Raw genomic sequence first — 11,978 nt, 5'->3', positions numbered from 1 at the left:
TTTTTTTTCTTTTTTTTTTTTTTGAGACGGAGTCTTTGCTCTTGTTGCCCAGGCTGGAGTGCAGTCGTGTGATCTCAGCTCACCACAACCTCTGCCTCCCGGGTTCAAGTGATTCTCCTGCCTCAGCCTCCCGAGTAGCTTGGATTACAGGCATGCGCCTCCATGCCTGGCTAATTTTGTATTTTTAGGAGAGATGGGGTTTCTCCATGTTGGTCAGGCTGGTCTTGAACTCCCGATCTCAGGTGATCCGCCCGCCTCAGCCTCCCAAAGCACTAGGATTACAGGCGTGAGCCCCCGTGCCCAGCTCTTTGCCCATTTTTAATAGGGTTATTTGTCTTCTTGTTGAGTAGTTCGAGTTCCTTGTATTTGGGGATATTAATTCCATATCAGATATATGATTTGCGTATATTTTCTCCCAGTCTGTAGGGTCTCTCACTCTGTTGTTGCCTTTGATGTACAAACTTTTTAGTTTGATGCAATCCCATTTTTAAAAATTCAGATTGTATAAATCTTTCACCTTTTTCTTCAAACTTTAAATGGGTAATTATTCAATTTCCATTATTTAGTCAACTTAATTTACTTTCAAATTAAAGTTTTATGTTAGCATGTAGTAGCAGTTCCAAAAGCTTAGAGTAGGGTATGTTCTGATCTGTTGGGATAATTAGTATCTCTTAAAGAAACTACATATTTGAACGAAATAGAATCTCATACTTTCTGCGGGTGGTGAATGTTAGAGCTGAAGGAACTGTAGAGCTTATCTATTCCAACTTCAATGTGGGGCTAATAGTTTATCTTGATTAGGTAAATTCAGAAACCACTGGTAAAAAGAATTTATTTCCAGTGTGTTAACTAGAAACCTTATTTTTAATAAAGATATGTTAATTATTTTTGGTATCCTGGTTAATTTTTACCTTCCTCACCCTCTGATTATTTTTTTAATTCCAATATGTAGTAGAAACTTTTTATACAAAAGTTTTCTCAGTTAATACATTAAAATTTTATATCCAATAATTTTCAGATTTAAGTCCACTCCTCGTGTTACAGTGCATTAAAATTAGAGCCAGACTCCCTGTCTCTACGAAAAATATAAAAAATTAGCTGGGCATGGTGGCAGGCACCAGTAGTCTCAGCTACTTGGAAGGCTGAGGCAGGAGAATGGTGTGAACCCGGGAGGTGGAGCTTGCAGTGAGCCGAGATCGCACCACTGCACTCCAGCCTGGGCGACAGAGTGAGACTCCGTTTCGAAACAAAAACAAAAACAAAAAATTAGAGCCAGATTTTTGTCCTGATACAACCCCTATGATAATATTCATTCTAAATTGTTTGCCTATCCCTTTGACTATAATCAAAACTGTAAACTTCTTGTATCTGGAACCATGAAAAGCTCTTCCAGATATTTGAGAAATTAAACCATTGAATAAGTAATCAGATATGACCAAGAAAAAAAACATCTCATGTGTTAGACAATCTGGAGGTAACATTTGTTAAGCACTGAAAGTCTTTTTGTTTATGTATGTATTTGTGCAATCTTGCAATCTAAACACTTAAATGAAAAGAGAAAAAGGATTTTTATATGTGTTTGTGTATAATTAACATCAAGCAAAGCAATATCCAATGATGTGTTTATATATTACAGATTAACATCCCATATATTACCTATGTGTCATTTATGAGCAGTTTCCAATTTTAAATATTTTACAACCTTGCCAATAAGAAATAATTTCAAAGTTTCCACTCCATGTAGGTGCTTCTGAAGCACATGAACTGTGCATATTTTTCCCAGAACTGAAACTCACATGATCTATTGAATTTCCGTTTTTCTAGGATACCATTATCTCCTGCTTCTCCAAACTCAGGGGTCTCTTATTTTTCTCTCTTACCTCCTTCACATCTTCTTGCTGGCACATCCTCGAGTTCACCTTTTGAACTTCCCTTCTATTTTCTATATACTCTTACTTTTTTGATGATCCATCTAAATCACAGCTTGAAATTCTATCTTTACATGGGTGAGTCTGGAATGTTACCTCTAGCATAGGTCCTGTCTCTCAACTCAGAAATTCAGTGCCACCTGAGTGTCTGCTAGGTATCTCAAACTCACCATGTCAAAAGCTCAATTTCTAATATTCCTCCTTAAACATTACTCTTGCCCCAGTTTTTCTTATCTCAGTTAATAGTACATATATTTTTTCAATGTTTCCACCAGTGGTCAGAGAAATTTTTCAGTAAAAGTCTAGAGAGTATGGCTTCTGATGCACATTATTTGTGGGGTTTTTTTGAATATTTTTAAAAAATGTTAAAACCATTCTTAGCTTCTGGGTCATACAAAAACAGATCATAAGCCAGATTTGGCCCATGGGCCATTGTTGGCCAATTCCAGGCTGAGATCAAAACCCTAGATCCATCACTAATTTCTCAATCTGTTTCACAACCCATATCCACTCCATCAGCAGATGATGAGTGCTCTACTTTCAAAATATATCCAAAATCCTGCCACTTCTCAACACCTCCTCTTCCAACAACTCATCTGAACCACCATCAGCTCTCATCAGGGTAGTTGCAAAAGCCTTCTAACTGGTCTTCCTGCTTCCCTCTGCCCGGAACATTCTTCCCTCAGATGTCCAAAGGGCTTACTTCCCCTCCTTCTTCAAGTATTTACTCAGATGACAGCTTTTCAGTGACCAACATGACAAAAATGGAAACATTCCCTCAATTTCTTTCCCACTTTCTCAGCTTTTCCTTCTCCATAGTACTATATAATCCACATTCATACTGTATATTGTACTCATTAATTTTGTTCATTGTCAACAATAAAGTTCCAAGTGGGCAGGAAATTTTATCTCTTACTTACTGTTATATACTCATTGCCTAGCATATTGTAAGCATTCAATAAATACATGTTGAATCATTTATTTAATCTAGTGAGGATAGTAATTTCAACACAGTTAAATGACTTATCAATTGTTCATGAATATTGGATCAGGAACAGCTAGAAAAGATCAAGTCCTTTAAATACCACTGGCATCATTGAAAGCCAGGTAGAATAATGTCCTGGTTTAAGAACAGATACTTAGCAATCATAGGAGTACAAATCCCACCTCTACCACTTTCTGGCCATGTGATAGAGGGAAGGTTACTTAATCTCCCTGCATCTAAGATTTGTTTAGTCTATAAAATGTGTGTCAAAGCTCTTGGATTATTAATACAGTTGAATACAATATGCATATTAAGTGCTTAGCACAGTGCATGGCACATAACTAGCCTCAGTGATTTGTAACCATCATCATCACGATTATAATCACAAAGATGAGATTAATAAGAAAATGGATAGATTAATCCTTTAGGCTTCTTTGTCCTTGTTCATGTACCTGAACCACTCAGCCCAAATGTGTCTGTTGAAAGTGCTGGACTTCTTTTAATTTACATGTTAAAAATAGACAAGCAAGTAGTGAAATTTTTCTATATCTTGATTGTGGGAATTGTTTCACGATTGTATGCTTTTGCAGCAAAGCTGTACAATGAAAAGAGTGAACTTCATTGTATGTAAGTTATGCCTTATTTCAAAAAAATAAAAGCATTATTGCAGACGTGTGGAACTAATCATACTCATCAGAAATAATTACTTGCTTCCCCCCCACAATGAGAACCAAAAACCACAAGGAAAAATTTAATTACATCAGAGATAGAAAATTTCCCTCCCTCAGGGCATAGGAAACACAAAAAGGCTATGCTTGCCTGATATGAGGCAAAAAAACAGTTATTTCATAACAAAACAAAAGTATGTGCTGGCATTGCAAAATCCTGGACTGATTCTCTTTCTCTCTTATGATGCAAAAGGAAAGGTGGCAATTACAAGCCTCTATTTATCCAAATATATGAGATAACCTTATTATAATGCATGTATAATTTTATAGTTCCTAATGCTTTAGAAGCAGATGTAAATTAATGTAAAATCATTCTTAAACGTGATACCACCCAGAAATGTGTTTTTATGGTTATATGCTGAAGTATTAAAACATATCCAAATTTTTACTATTCTTTGATAGATTAACTAGCAACCCAAGTTAAGAGAAAACATCTCGACTCTAATGATATTGCCAGGTCTACTGAAATTTACACAAATATGTGTCAATGAGTAGAACAGAAAAAATATTTTTAAAATAAACTTTTATAATTTAAATGATGTAGTTCTCTCAAACATGAAAGCTATAGACTCCAGCATGGCAACATACAATGTGGTCAACAGGGAGAAGGGAAATCCTACATTTATTTTTAAAAGAGATTTTATTTCAAGATAAACTTCCATTTACATTCATTTTTTATTAATTTTCCCTAAATTTTTGGCAAGGCTGACTGGCTGCCATATAAAGAAGAGGAAATAAAAAACAACATTTTTTACTTAAAATAACCCAACTTTTGTAGGAAAGTTCCATTAGCATCTAGCTTGAAAGAAAAGAAAACCAACAGTTGGAATGTTCTAATCCCTGTTTAAGGATTCAAGCCAAGATTACGCAGATATTTAGCTAGACATCTTAAATAAATATAGCAGAAACAAGGCCCATTTGAATTGAATTTGAACAGCTGTCTGTGGTGTCTAGACCATAAGTGATACTGTATTTCAAAAACAAAATGCTAGATGGTTACGTATTTCCAGAGACGAATCTAGAAACACAAAGTAAACTCATTTCTTTGCAAGCTGCTGGAGTTTCCTAGGTATTTATAAACACCTGTCCCAAAGAAACATTTTCTACGTTTAAATGGTGAAAAGATTTGAATCAAGGAACAAGGTGACTATGACATGGGCTTGAATTCCTAAACTAATGTATGTGAGACAGCAACTGGCAAGGGTAGAATTTTTTTTTCTAGAGAAAGTAGTCCAAACGCAATTTAATAAAAGGCAGATGGCAAATTGGAAGAGGGGATGGTTAGAATGATGGAATATATGCAGTTCATTTTTTGTCACGAAAAATATTTACAAATGAAAGATCAAGTATAATTTTCTAATTTCAAACCACAGAGATTAACACAAGGCTGAGCAGTTTATGAATAGTCCTCCTTGTAACACAAATCTCCGTCTTGGTACTGATGAGCTCTTACTGCAAGTGTCATACAGGGCTTCCAGGCAAGCTGGAATCTGCTATGGTATGGAGATAGTTTAAAATGGTTGCAAAGCAGACATAACAAATAGAAAAGTAGAAGTACTTCCTCAGATATCTCCTCAGGGGTCCTCAGAGCATCTGTGGGATCTTACTTTATGCAGCATGGCACGGTCACTTCACAGTTAAATATTGTGCACATTTCTGGTTTCCGCAAATTACAAGGGACATGTTGAATTAGCACAATGTTCAAAGCAAATCAATACAGATTATTAAAGGGTTGGAAAACAAGGCCTATGGGCAAAGGTGAAAGGATCTAGAACTCCCTTCTTTAGCTCTTTCGGGCAGGGCTTTTGCATCATGTCTCTTTTCCATCCCCTGACCCATGAGTATAAAATACCAGGTGAAAGGAGTCCTTGGTAAAGTCCCGTTAGTTGGGCTGGGGGGGGGAAAACGTGAAAAGAATGACAACGGTCTTCAGATATGTGAGGGGTTATTATTTTTTAAAATGGTAACCAGCTGCATCTGCTTCCACCCACTTTGGTGCAAAGATAGAAGGCAAAAACTAAGCAAGAAAGGTTAGCATTCATTTCTAGTGGGACCAGCTTGTCCAAGCTTGCACAGGGCCTTCAGGGTTTTAGCAATGAAGATCCCATCCTGGGAAACTCCTGCACCGACCTGGACAGTGGGTCATCTGATGTTGCAAATGTTTAAAGTAGGAGAGACACTAAGTGTCATTTCATGGGCTTTCCAACCATATGATTCTGTATCATTACTATCACATGTATTAATTATCAGGGACAATAATGACAGTGATAACAATAGTAGTGATTTTATTTTCTACCTGTCAAAGTGAGTTTATCCTAATGTTAGTTCACTGAAATCCCTTTAAATGCATGTTTTGACGCTGAACAGAAGAGCTAAGCCACATCATTAAAGTCATAAGAAAATGAGTATGAACTAAAAAAACGGAGTATTTGTAGATGCATAGCAAGCCAGTCAGTGCTCTGTCATGCTTGAGATTGGTCAGGCCAAATAAAACACGGCCTCATGGTTAACAGGAGAGCGTGGAATCATGCAGGTCTGGGTTATGGGTATTACAAAATGGCCTTGGACCAATTACAGAACTCTCTAGGCATCTGTTTTCTCATGTGCAAAATGGAGATAATAATGTCATTACCTACTCATAATAACAAGTTTATAAGATATACTTTAAGGACCCTTATTGCAAAGCGATAGCATAATGGAAAGCAGGTCTATGAAATAAGAACGTATTTGGGTTCAGGAATTGAGGTCTGTGGTTATAACATATATCTTTAATATACCTTACGTGTCAGAAACTTTCTCAGCACCTATCATGCATTATACATTGAATATAAGAAGCTTATAAGGATTATTACTCTCATCCTTATTTTATAGATTAAACAACTCAGGTATGGAAAACTTGAATATTTTGCCCATGATCACATAGGTAAAGAGCAGCAGAGTCCATAGTGTGTAACCCCAGGGCCTATACTTGTAAACACGACAGTATATTAATATTATATCTGGATTACCTTCAGGATGACCATGAACCTTTGTGTGAATTGAATATTCTTTTAAAAATAATACATAAATGCAACTTCTCTCAGTAAAACTTTTACTAAGTCTTCGTGGCAGTCAAATTGAGGTTAAATTCTCTGACAAGTACCTAAAATACTGTATTTTACTGATTACAAGAGTGAAATATTTAGACCTTCAGGCACAATTTGAAGGGATAAATACAATAGCTCCAATCCATTTTTTATCTAATCCAAACCTCATTTTTATTAGTACCATGTGCTGTCTATTATGTGATAGCTATTATTGATAAATTAACTGCTAATATTGCCCCTGTTGATTATTCCAGGTCCAGTTAGCTCACTACTTCATGCAGCAAGCTACTTCAAATGATATGTTGGCTTTAGGAATTAAAAACATTTTTCTGATAGAAACTTATTTGACTTCCAAGTAATAGAGACATTTATATTGGACAAAACTCTCTCCATAGTCATAAACTCTGGAAAAATATAAATATAAAAACATTATTTGAAGGCACTAGAGAATAATCAAAAACAAACAAAACTGGTGAGAGCGGACTGAAAACAAAACACAGAACCGCACAAGGTAAAATTTATATATATATGGCTTTTCACTTAAGTCCTCTACTGCTCATTTGGCATGGACAGGCTATAACTCAAGTAGAAAGCCATAATCTTATTAGCTTGAGAAGCTCAAAGACTGAGGTTGCCAGAGGAAGCTCAAAGATTGAGGTGGAAATCTTAGAAAGGAAGGAGCAACAGAAAGGAAGTATTAAAATGTACATATATTCACGGTGAATTCTATTAAACATCTGAAGAAGAAGCAATAGTAATATTACATAAACTCCTTCAGAAAATATAGGAGAAAACACTTCACAGCCTGTTCAGGCCAGTCTACAGCCTGATATGAAAACTTGTTCAATATATTACAAGAAAAAAATTACAGACCAATATACTTCAAGAATATAGATATACGTATCTTTAAAAAAAAGCACTGGCAAATCAAATCCAAGAATATTTAAAACAGATAGTGCATCTTGACCAAATGAAGACCATTATACTAACACAAGGTTAGTTCAACATTCAGTATACCATCATCGTTTTTATAATATCAAAAGACCAGCAAAAGAAAATATGATCTGCGTATATACAGAGAAAGCATTTGATAAAATTGAAAATCCATTCTTGGTAGAAAGCTCTCAGCAAAACTAACAATAAACAGAAACTTTCTCAACATGACAAAGGGATTTTACAGAAAAACTAAAGCTAAAATAATAGTGAAATATTTGATGTTTAAGATTGGAAAAAGAGGAAAGAAAGGATATCTACTCTCACCCCTTACTTTCAACATTTTATTGGTGGTCCTAGTCAATGTAATAAGGCAAAAAAAATTAAAAAGAAGGCCAGGCACGGTGGCTCATGCCTGTAATCCCAGCACTTTGGGAGGCTGAGGCAGGCGGATCACTAGGTCAGGAGATCGAGACCATCCTGGCTAACACGGTGAAACCCCGTCTCCACTAAAAATACAAAAAAAAAAAAAATTAGCCGGGCGAGGTGGCGGGAGCCTGTAGTCCCAGCTACGCGGGAGGCTGAGGCAGGAGAATGGCGTGAACCCCAGGGAGCGGAGCCTGCAGTGAGCCGAGATCGCGCCACTGCACTCCAGCCTGGGCGAAAGAGCGAGACTCCGTCTCAAAAAAAAAAAAATTTAAAAGAAAAACTGTCTCTATTGACTGTAATTGTCTACATAGAAAATTCTAAAATATCTACAAAAGGTCTACCATAATTAAATTTATCAAGGTCATAGGATATAAGGACAATTATAAAACCAATTGTATTTCTCTATTTTTAAAGTAAACAATTAAAAAAACAATTTTTAAAGCTCTCTTTCTCTCATATATATATCTATGTATATATCAGAGTATTCTTTAAAATACAATACTTGAATTGTGTTCGCAGCCGCCGCCGCACCGCCGTCGCTCTCCAACGCCAGCGCTGCCTCTCGCTCGCCAAGCTCCAGCCGAAGGAGAAGGGGGGTAAGTAAGGAGGTCTCTGTACCACGGCTCGTACAAAGCAGACTGCCCGCAAATCGACCGGTGGTAAAGCACCCAGGAAGCAACTGGCTACAAAAGCCGCTCGCAAGAGTGCGCCCTCTACTGGAGGGGTGAAGAAACCTCATCGTTACAGGCCTGGTACTGTGGCGCTCCGTGAAATTAGACGTTATCAGAAGTCCACCGAACTTCTGATTCGCAAACTTCCCTTCCAGCGTCTGGTGCGAGAAATTGCTCAGGACTTTAAAACAGATCTGCGCTTCCAGAGCACAGCTATCGGTGCTCTGCAGGAGGCAAGTGAGGCCTATCTGGTTGGCCTTTTTGAAGACACTAACCTGTGTGCTATCCATGCCAAACGTGTAACAATTATGCCAAAAGGCATCCAGCTAGCACGCCGCATACGTGGAGAACGTGCTTAAGAATCCACTATGATGGGAAACATTTCATTCTCAAAAAAAAAAAAATTTTCTCTTCTTCCTGTTATTGGTAGTTCTGAACGTTAGATATTTTTTTTCCATGGGGTCAAAAGGTACCTAAGTATATGATTGGAGAGTGGAAAAATAGGGGACAGAAATCAGGTATTGGCAGTTTTTCCATTTTCATTTGTGTGTGAATTTTTAATATAAATGCGGAGACGTAAAGCATTAATGCAAGTTAAAATGTTTCAGTGAACAAGTTTCAGCGGTTCAACTTTATAATAATTATAAATAAACCTGTTAAATTTTTCTGGACAATGCCAGCATTTGGACTTTTTTAAAACAAGTAAATTTCTTATTGATGGCAACTAAATGGTGTTTGTAGCATTTTTATCATACAGTAGATTCCATCCATTCACTATACTTTTCTGAGTTGTCCTACATGCAAGTACATGTTTTTAATGTTGTCTGTCTGCTGTGCTGTTCCTGTAAGTTTGCTATTAAAATACATTAAACTAAAAAAAAAATAATAAAAAAATAAAATAAAATACAATACTTAGGAATAAATTTAATAAAAACTGTATAAGACCTCTACACTGAAAAACAACATTGCTGAAAGAAAGTAGAGAAGACCTAAATAAATGGAGAGATAAACCATGTTCATAGATTGGAAAACTCAATACTAGGTGTCAATTTTCCCCAAATTAATCTGTACACTTCAAGCTGCTAATACCAAAATTCTGGCAGCCATTGTTAAACAGAAATATATAAGCTAACTTAAAATTTAAGTAGGAGTACAAAGAACCTAGAATAGCAAAAACCTTTTTCGAAAAGAACAACAAAGATGAAAGACTCATACCACATGACTTCAAGACTTACTATAAAGGTACAATAATAAATATATGGTGGTTTAGCCTGAAGATAGATCAACAAAACAGAATAGAGAGTTCAGAAATAGACTCACAGTTATAAGGCCAACTGATTTTCTACAAAACATCAATTGTTATGTTTTGTTTCTACAAAATATAATTCATTGGGAAAAGGATAGTCTTTTCAACTGGCATACAGCTGAGATAAAAAGCGAATGTTGATCTTCACCTCACAACACACAAGCCAAAATAATTTAGATGGATAATAAACCTAAAGACAAATACAAAACATAAAACATCTAAAAAAATTTGGGGTTTTCATGACCTTGGCATAGGCTGACTTTTTTTAGGTAGAATAAAAGGAAGCAAAAACCATTAATGAAAATATCTGTATATTAAACTTCATCAAAATTTAAAAATACTTCCCAAAAGTCACCATGAAGAATATGATAGCCAAACATAAACTGATAGAAAATATTCACAAAACATATATCTGGACAAAAGATATAATAAAAATTGGCAGAGGACTTAAGCAGACTCTTCACAAAGGAAGATATACAACTGACCAATGAGCACATGAAAAAGTGTTCGACATAATTTGTCATCAGGAAAATGCATATTAAATTAGCTAGTAAATATTAAATTGAGCAATTGGCTACTATTACACAACAACTGAAATGGCTAAAATTAAAATATTGACAATATCAAATATTAATGAGAATGTGAAGCATAAGAATTCTCATAGACTGGTGGGCAGTGTTAAATGAAACAATCAATTTAGAAAACTGTTGGTTAGTTTCCCATACGATTAAACACAAATCTACCTATGACCTGCATCTCACTTTTAGATGCTTACCCAAGAGAATGAAAACTCATGTCCACAAAATAAACTAGTACGTGAATGTCCATAACAGCTTTATTTATAAAAGCCCAAAACTGGGAACAACACAAATGTCTATTAACAGGAGAACAAATAAACAATCTGTGATATATTCATACGAAGAAATACTACTCTAAGAAAAAGGGGTGAGCTTTTATTACACAACAATGTGGATAAATTTCATACCCAATACCCTGAGTGAAAGAAACTAGACATGGTGGTCCCTGCCTTATCCTCGGGAAATATGGTTCAAGACCTGAAACCTCAGATACCACCGAACTTGATTGACCTCTAGGAATGGCACGTAATTTAAAACTTACAAATTGTTTATTTCTGGAATTTTTCATTTAATATTTTCAGACAGCAGTTGACAGGATAACTGCAGAAAGCAAACCACAGATAAGGGGAGATTACTGAACATACCATATGATTCTCTATATAAAGTTCTCCTATAGGTAAAACTATTTATTTTTGATGAGAAATAGAAAAGTGAGGAAATTATCTGGGAAGTACCACCAGGAAGCTCTCTGGTGTGACGGAAAAGTCTGTAACTTGATAGGTTATGGGAGACACATGTATTTATGTATTTATCAAAACATATAAAAGTAGATACTTAATATTTGTACATTTATTTGTACATTTAACTGTATGTAAATTTTATGTCAAAAATGTAAACAATGAAAGGGTTGGTTTTGGGGGTTTATTCCTTCCAGATTTTACCTTTTTGTAACTTCTTCATTTGTTCTGGCTCTTAACTTAGAATAACTAAAGCAAAACTACTCCTCCCTTTACACATGCGTGGTCCAGTATGGTGGTTAGTGTTAAACTGTGGTCTAGTATAGTGAAGGCAAATGAATTCCGGTTTGAGAGTTAACTTTGGTTAGTTGACAGTAGCTACCCAGGGCAACATTTATAGAAAGAATTTGTGACTTTGTCCAATTCCTCTGTTATAGACTGAATGTTTATATCCCCCTATAATGTATATGTTGAAGCCCTAATTCCCAATGTAATGGTATTTGGAGGTGGAGTCTTGGGGAGGTAATCAGATTTAGATGAGGTCATGAAGGTGAAGCCCCAGTGATGGAATTAATACTCTTACAGAAAGAGGGAGAC

At 35.9% G+C, this 11,978-nt stretch overlaps 1 protein-coding gene across 1 annotated transcript; it reads left to right on the top strand.

Moving 5' to 3' along the window:
- Nucleotides 1-5,478: 5,478 nt before the first annotated feature.
- LOC116467499 (histone H3.3A-like) lies at nucleotides 5,479-9,472 on the top strand. The gene is made up of 2 exons (XM_058438168.1): nucleotides 5,479-5,578; nucleotides 8,698-9,472. Exons 1-2 carry the CDS (start codon nucleotides 5,479-5,481, stop codon nucleotides 9,117-9,119), a joined length of 522 nt encoding a protein of 173 aa, XP_058294151.1. The 3' UTR covers nucleotides 9,120-9,472.
- Nucleotides 9,473-11,978: the final 2,506 nt, after the last annotated feature.

This window comes from Hylobates moloch, unplaced genomic scaffold (genome assembly GCF_009828535.3).
Source record: "Hylobates moloch isolate HMO894 unplaced genomic scaffold, HMol_V3 SCAFFOLD_4, whole genome shotgun sequence".
Lineage (NCBI taxonomy): Eukaryota > Metazoa > Chordata > Mammalia > Primates > Hylobatidae > Hylobates > Hylobates moloch.
Note: the sequence above shows the minus strand (reverse complement) of the source record. Positions and strands in the feature narration are given on the sequence as shown.

What these genes read in the sequence shown, in the direction of transcription:
- LOC116467499 (XM_058438168.1), top strand. Translation starts at nt 5,479, where the DNA reads ATGAGTATAAAATACCAGGTGAAAGGAGTCCTTGGTAAAGTCCCGTTA. An exon ending in TGACAACGGTCTTCAGATAT is followed by an intron (nt 5,579 to 8,697) that starts GTGAGGGGTTAT and finishes GTAAGTAAGGAG; the next exon opens with GTCTCTGTACCACGGCTCGT.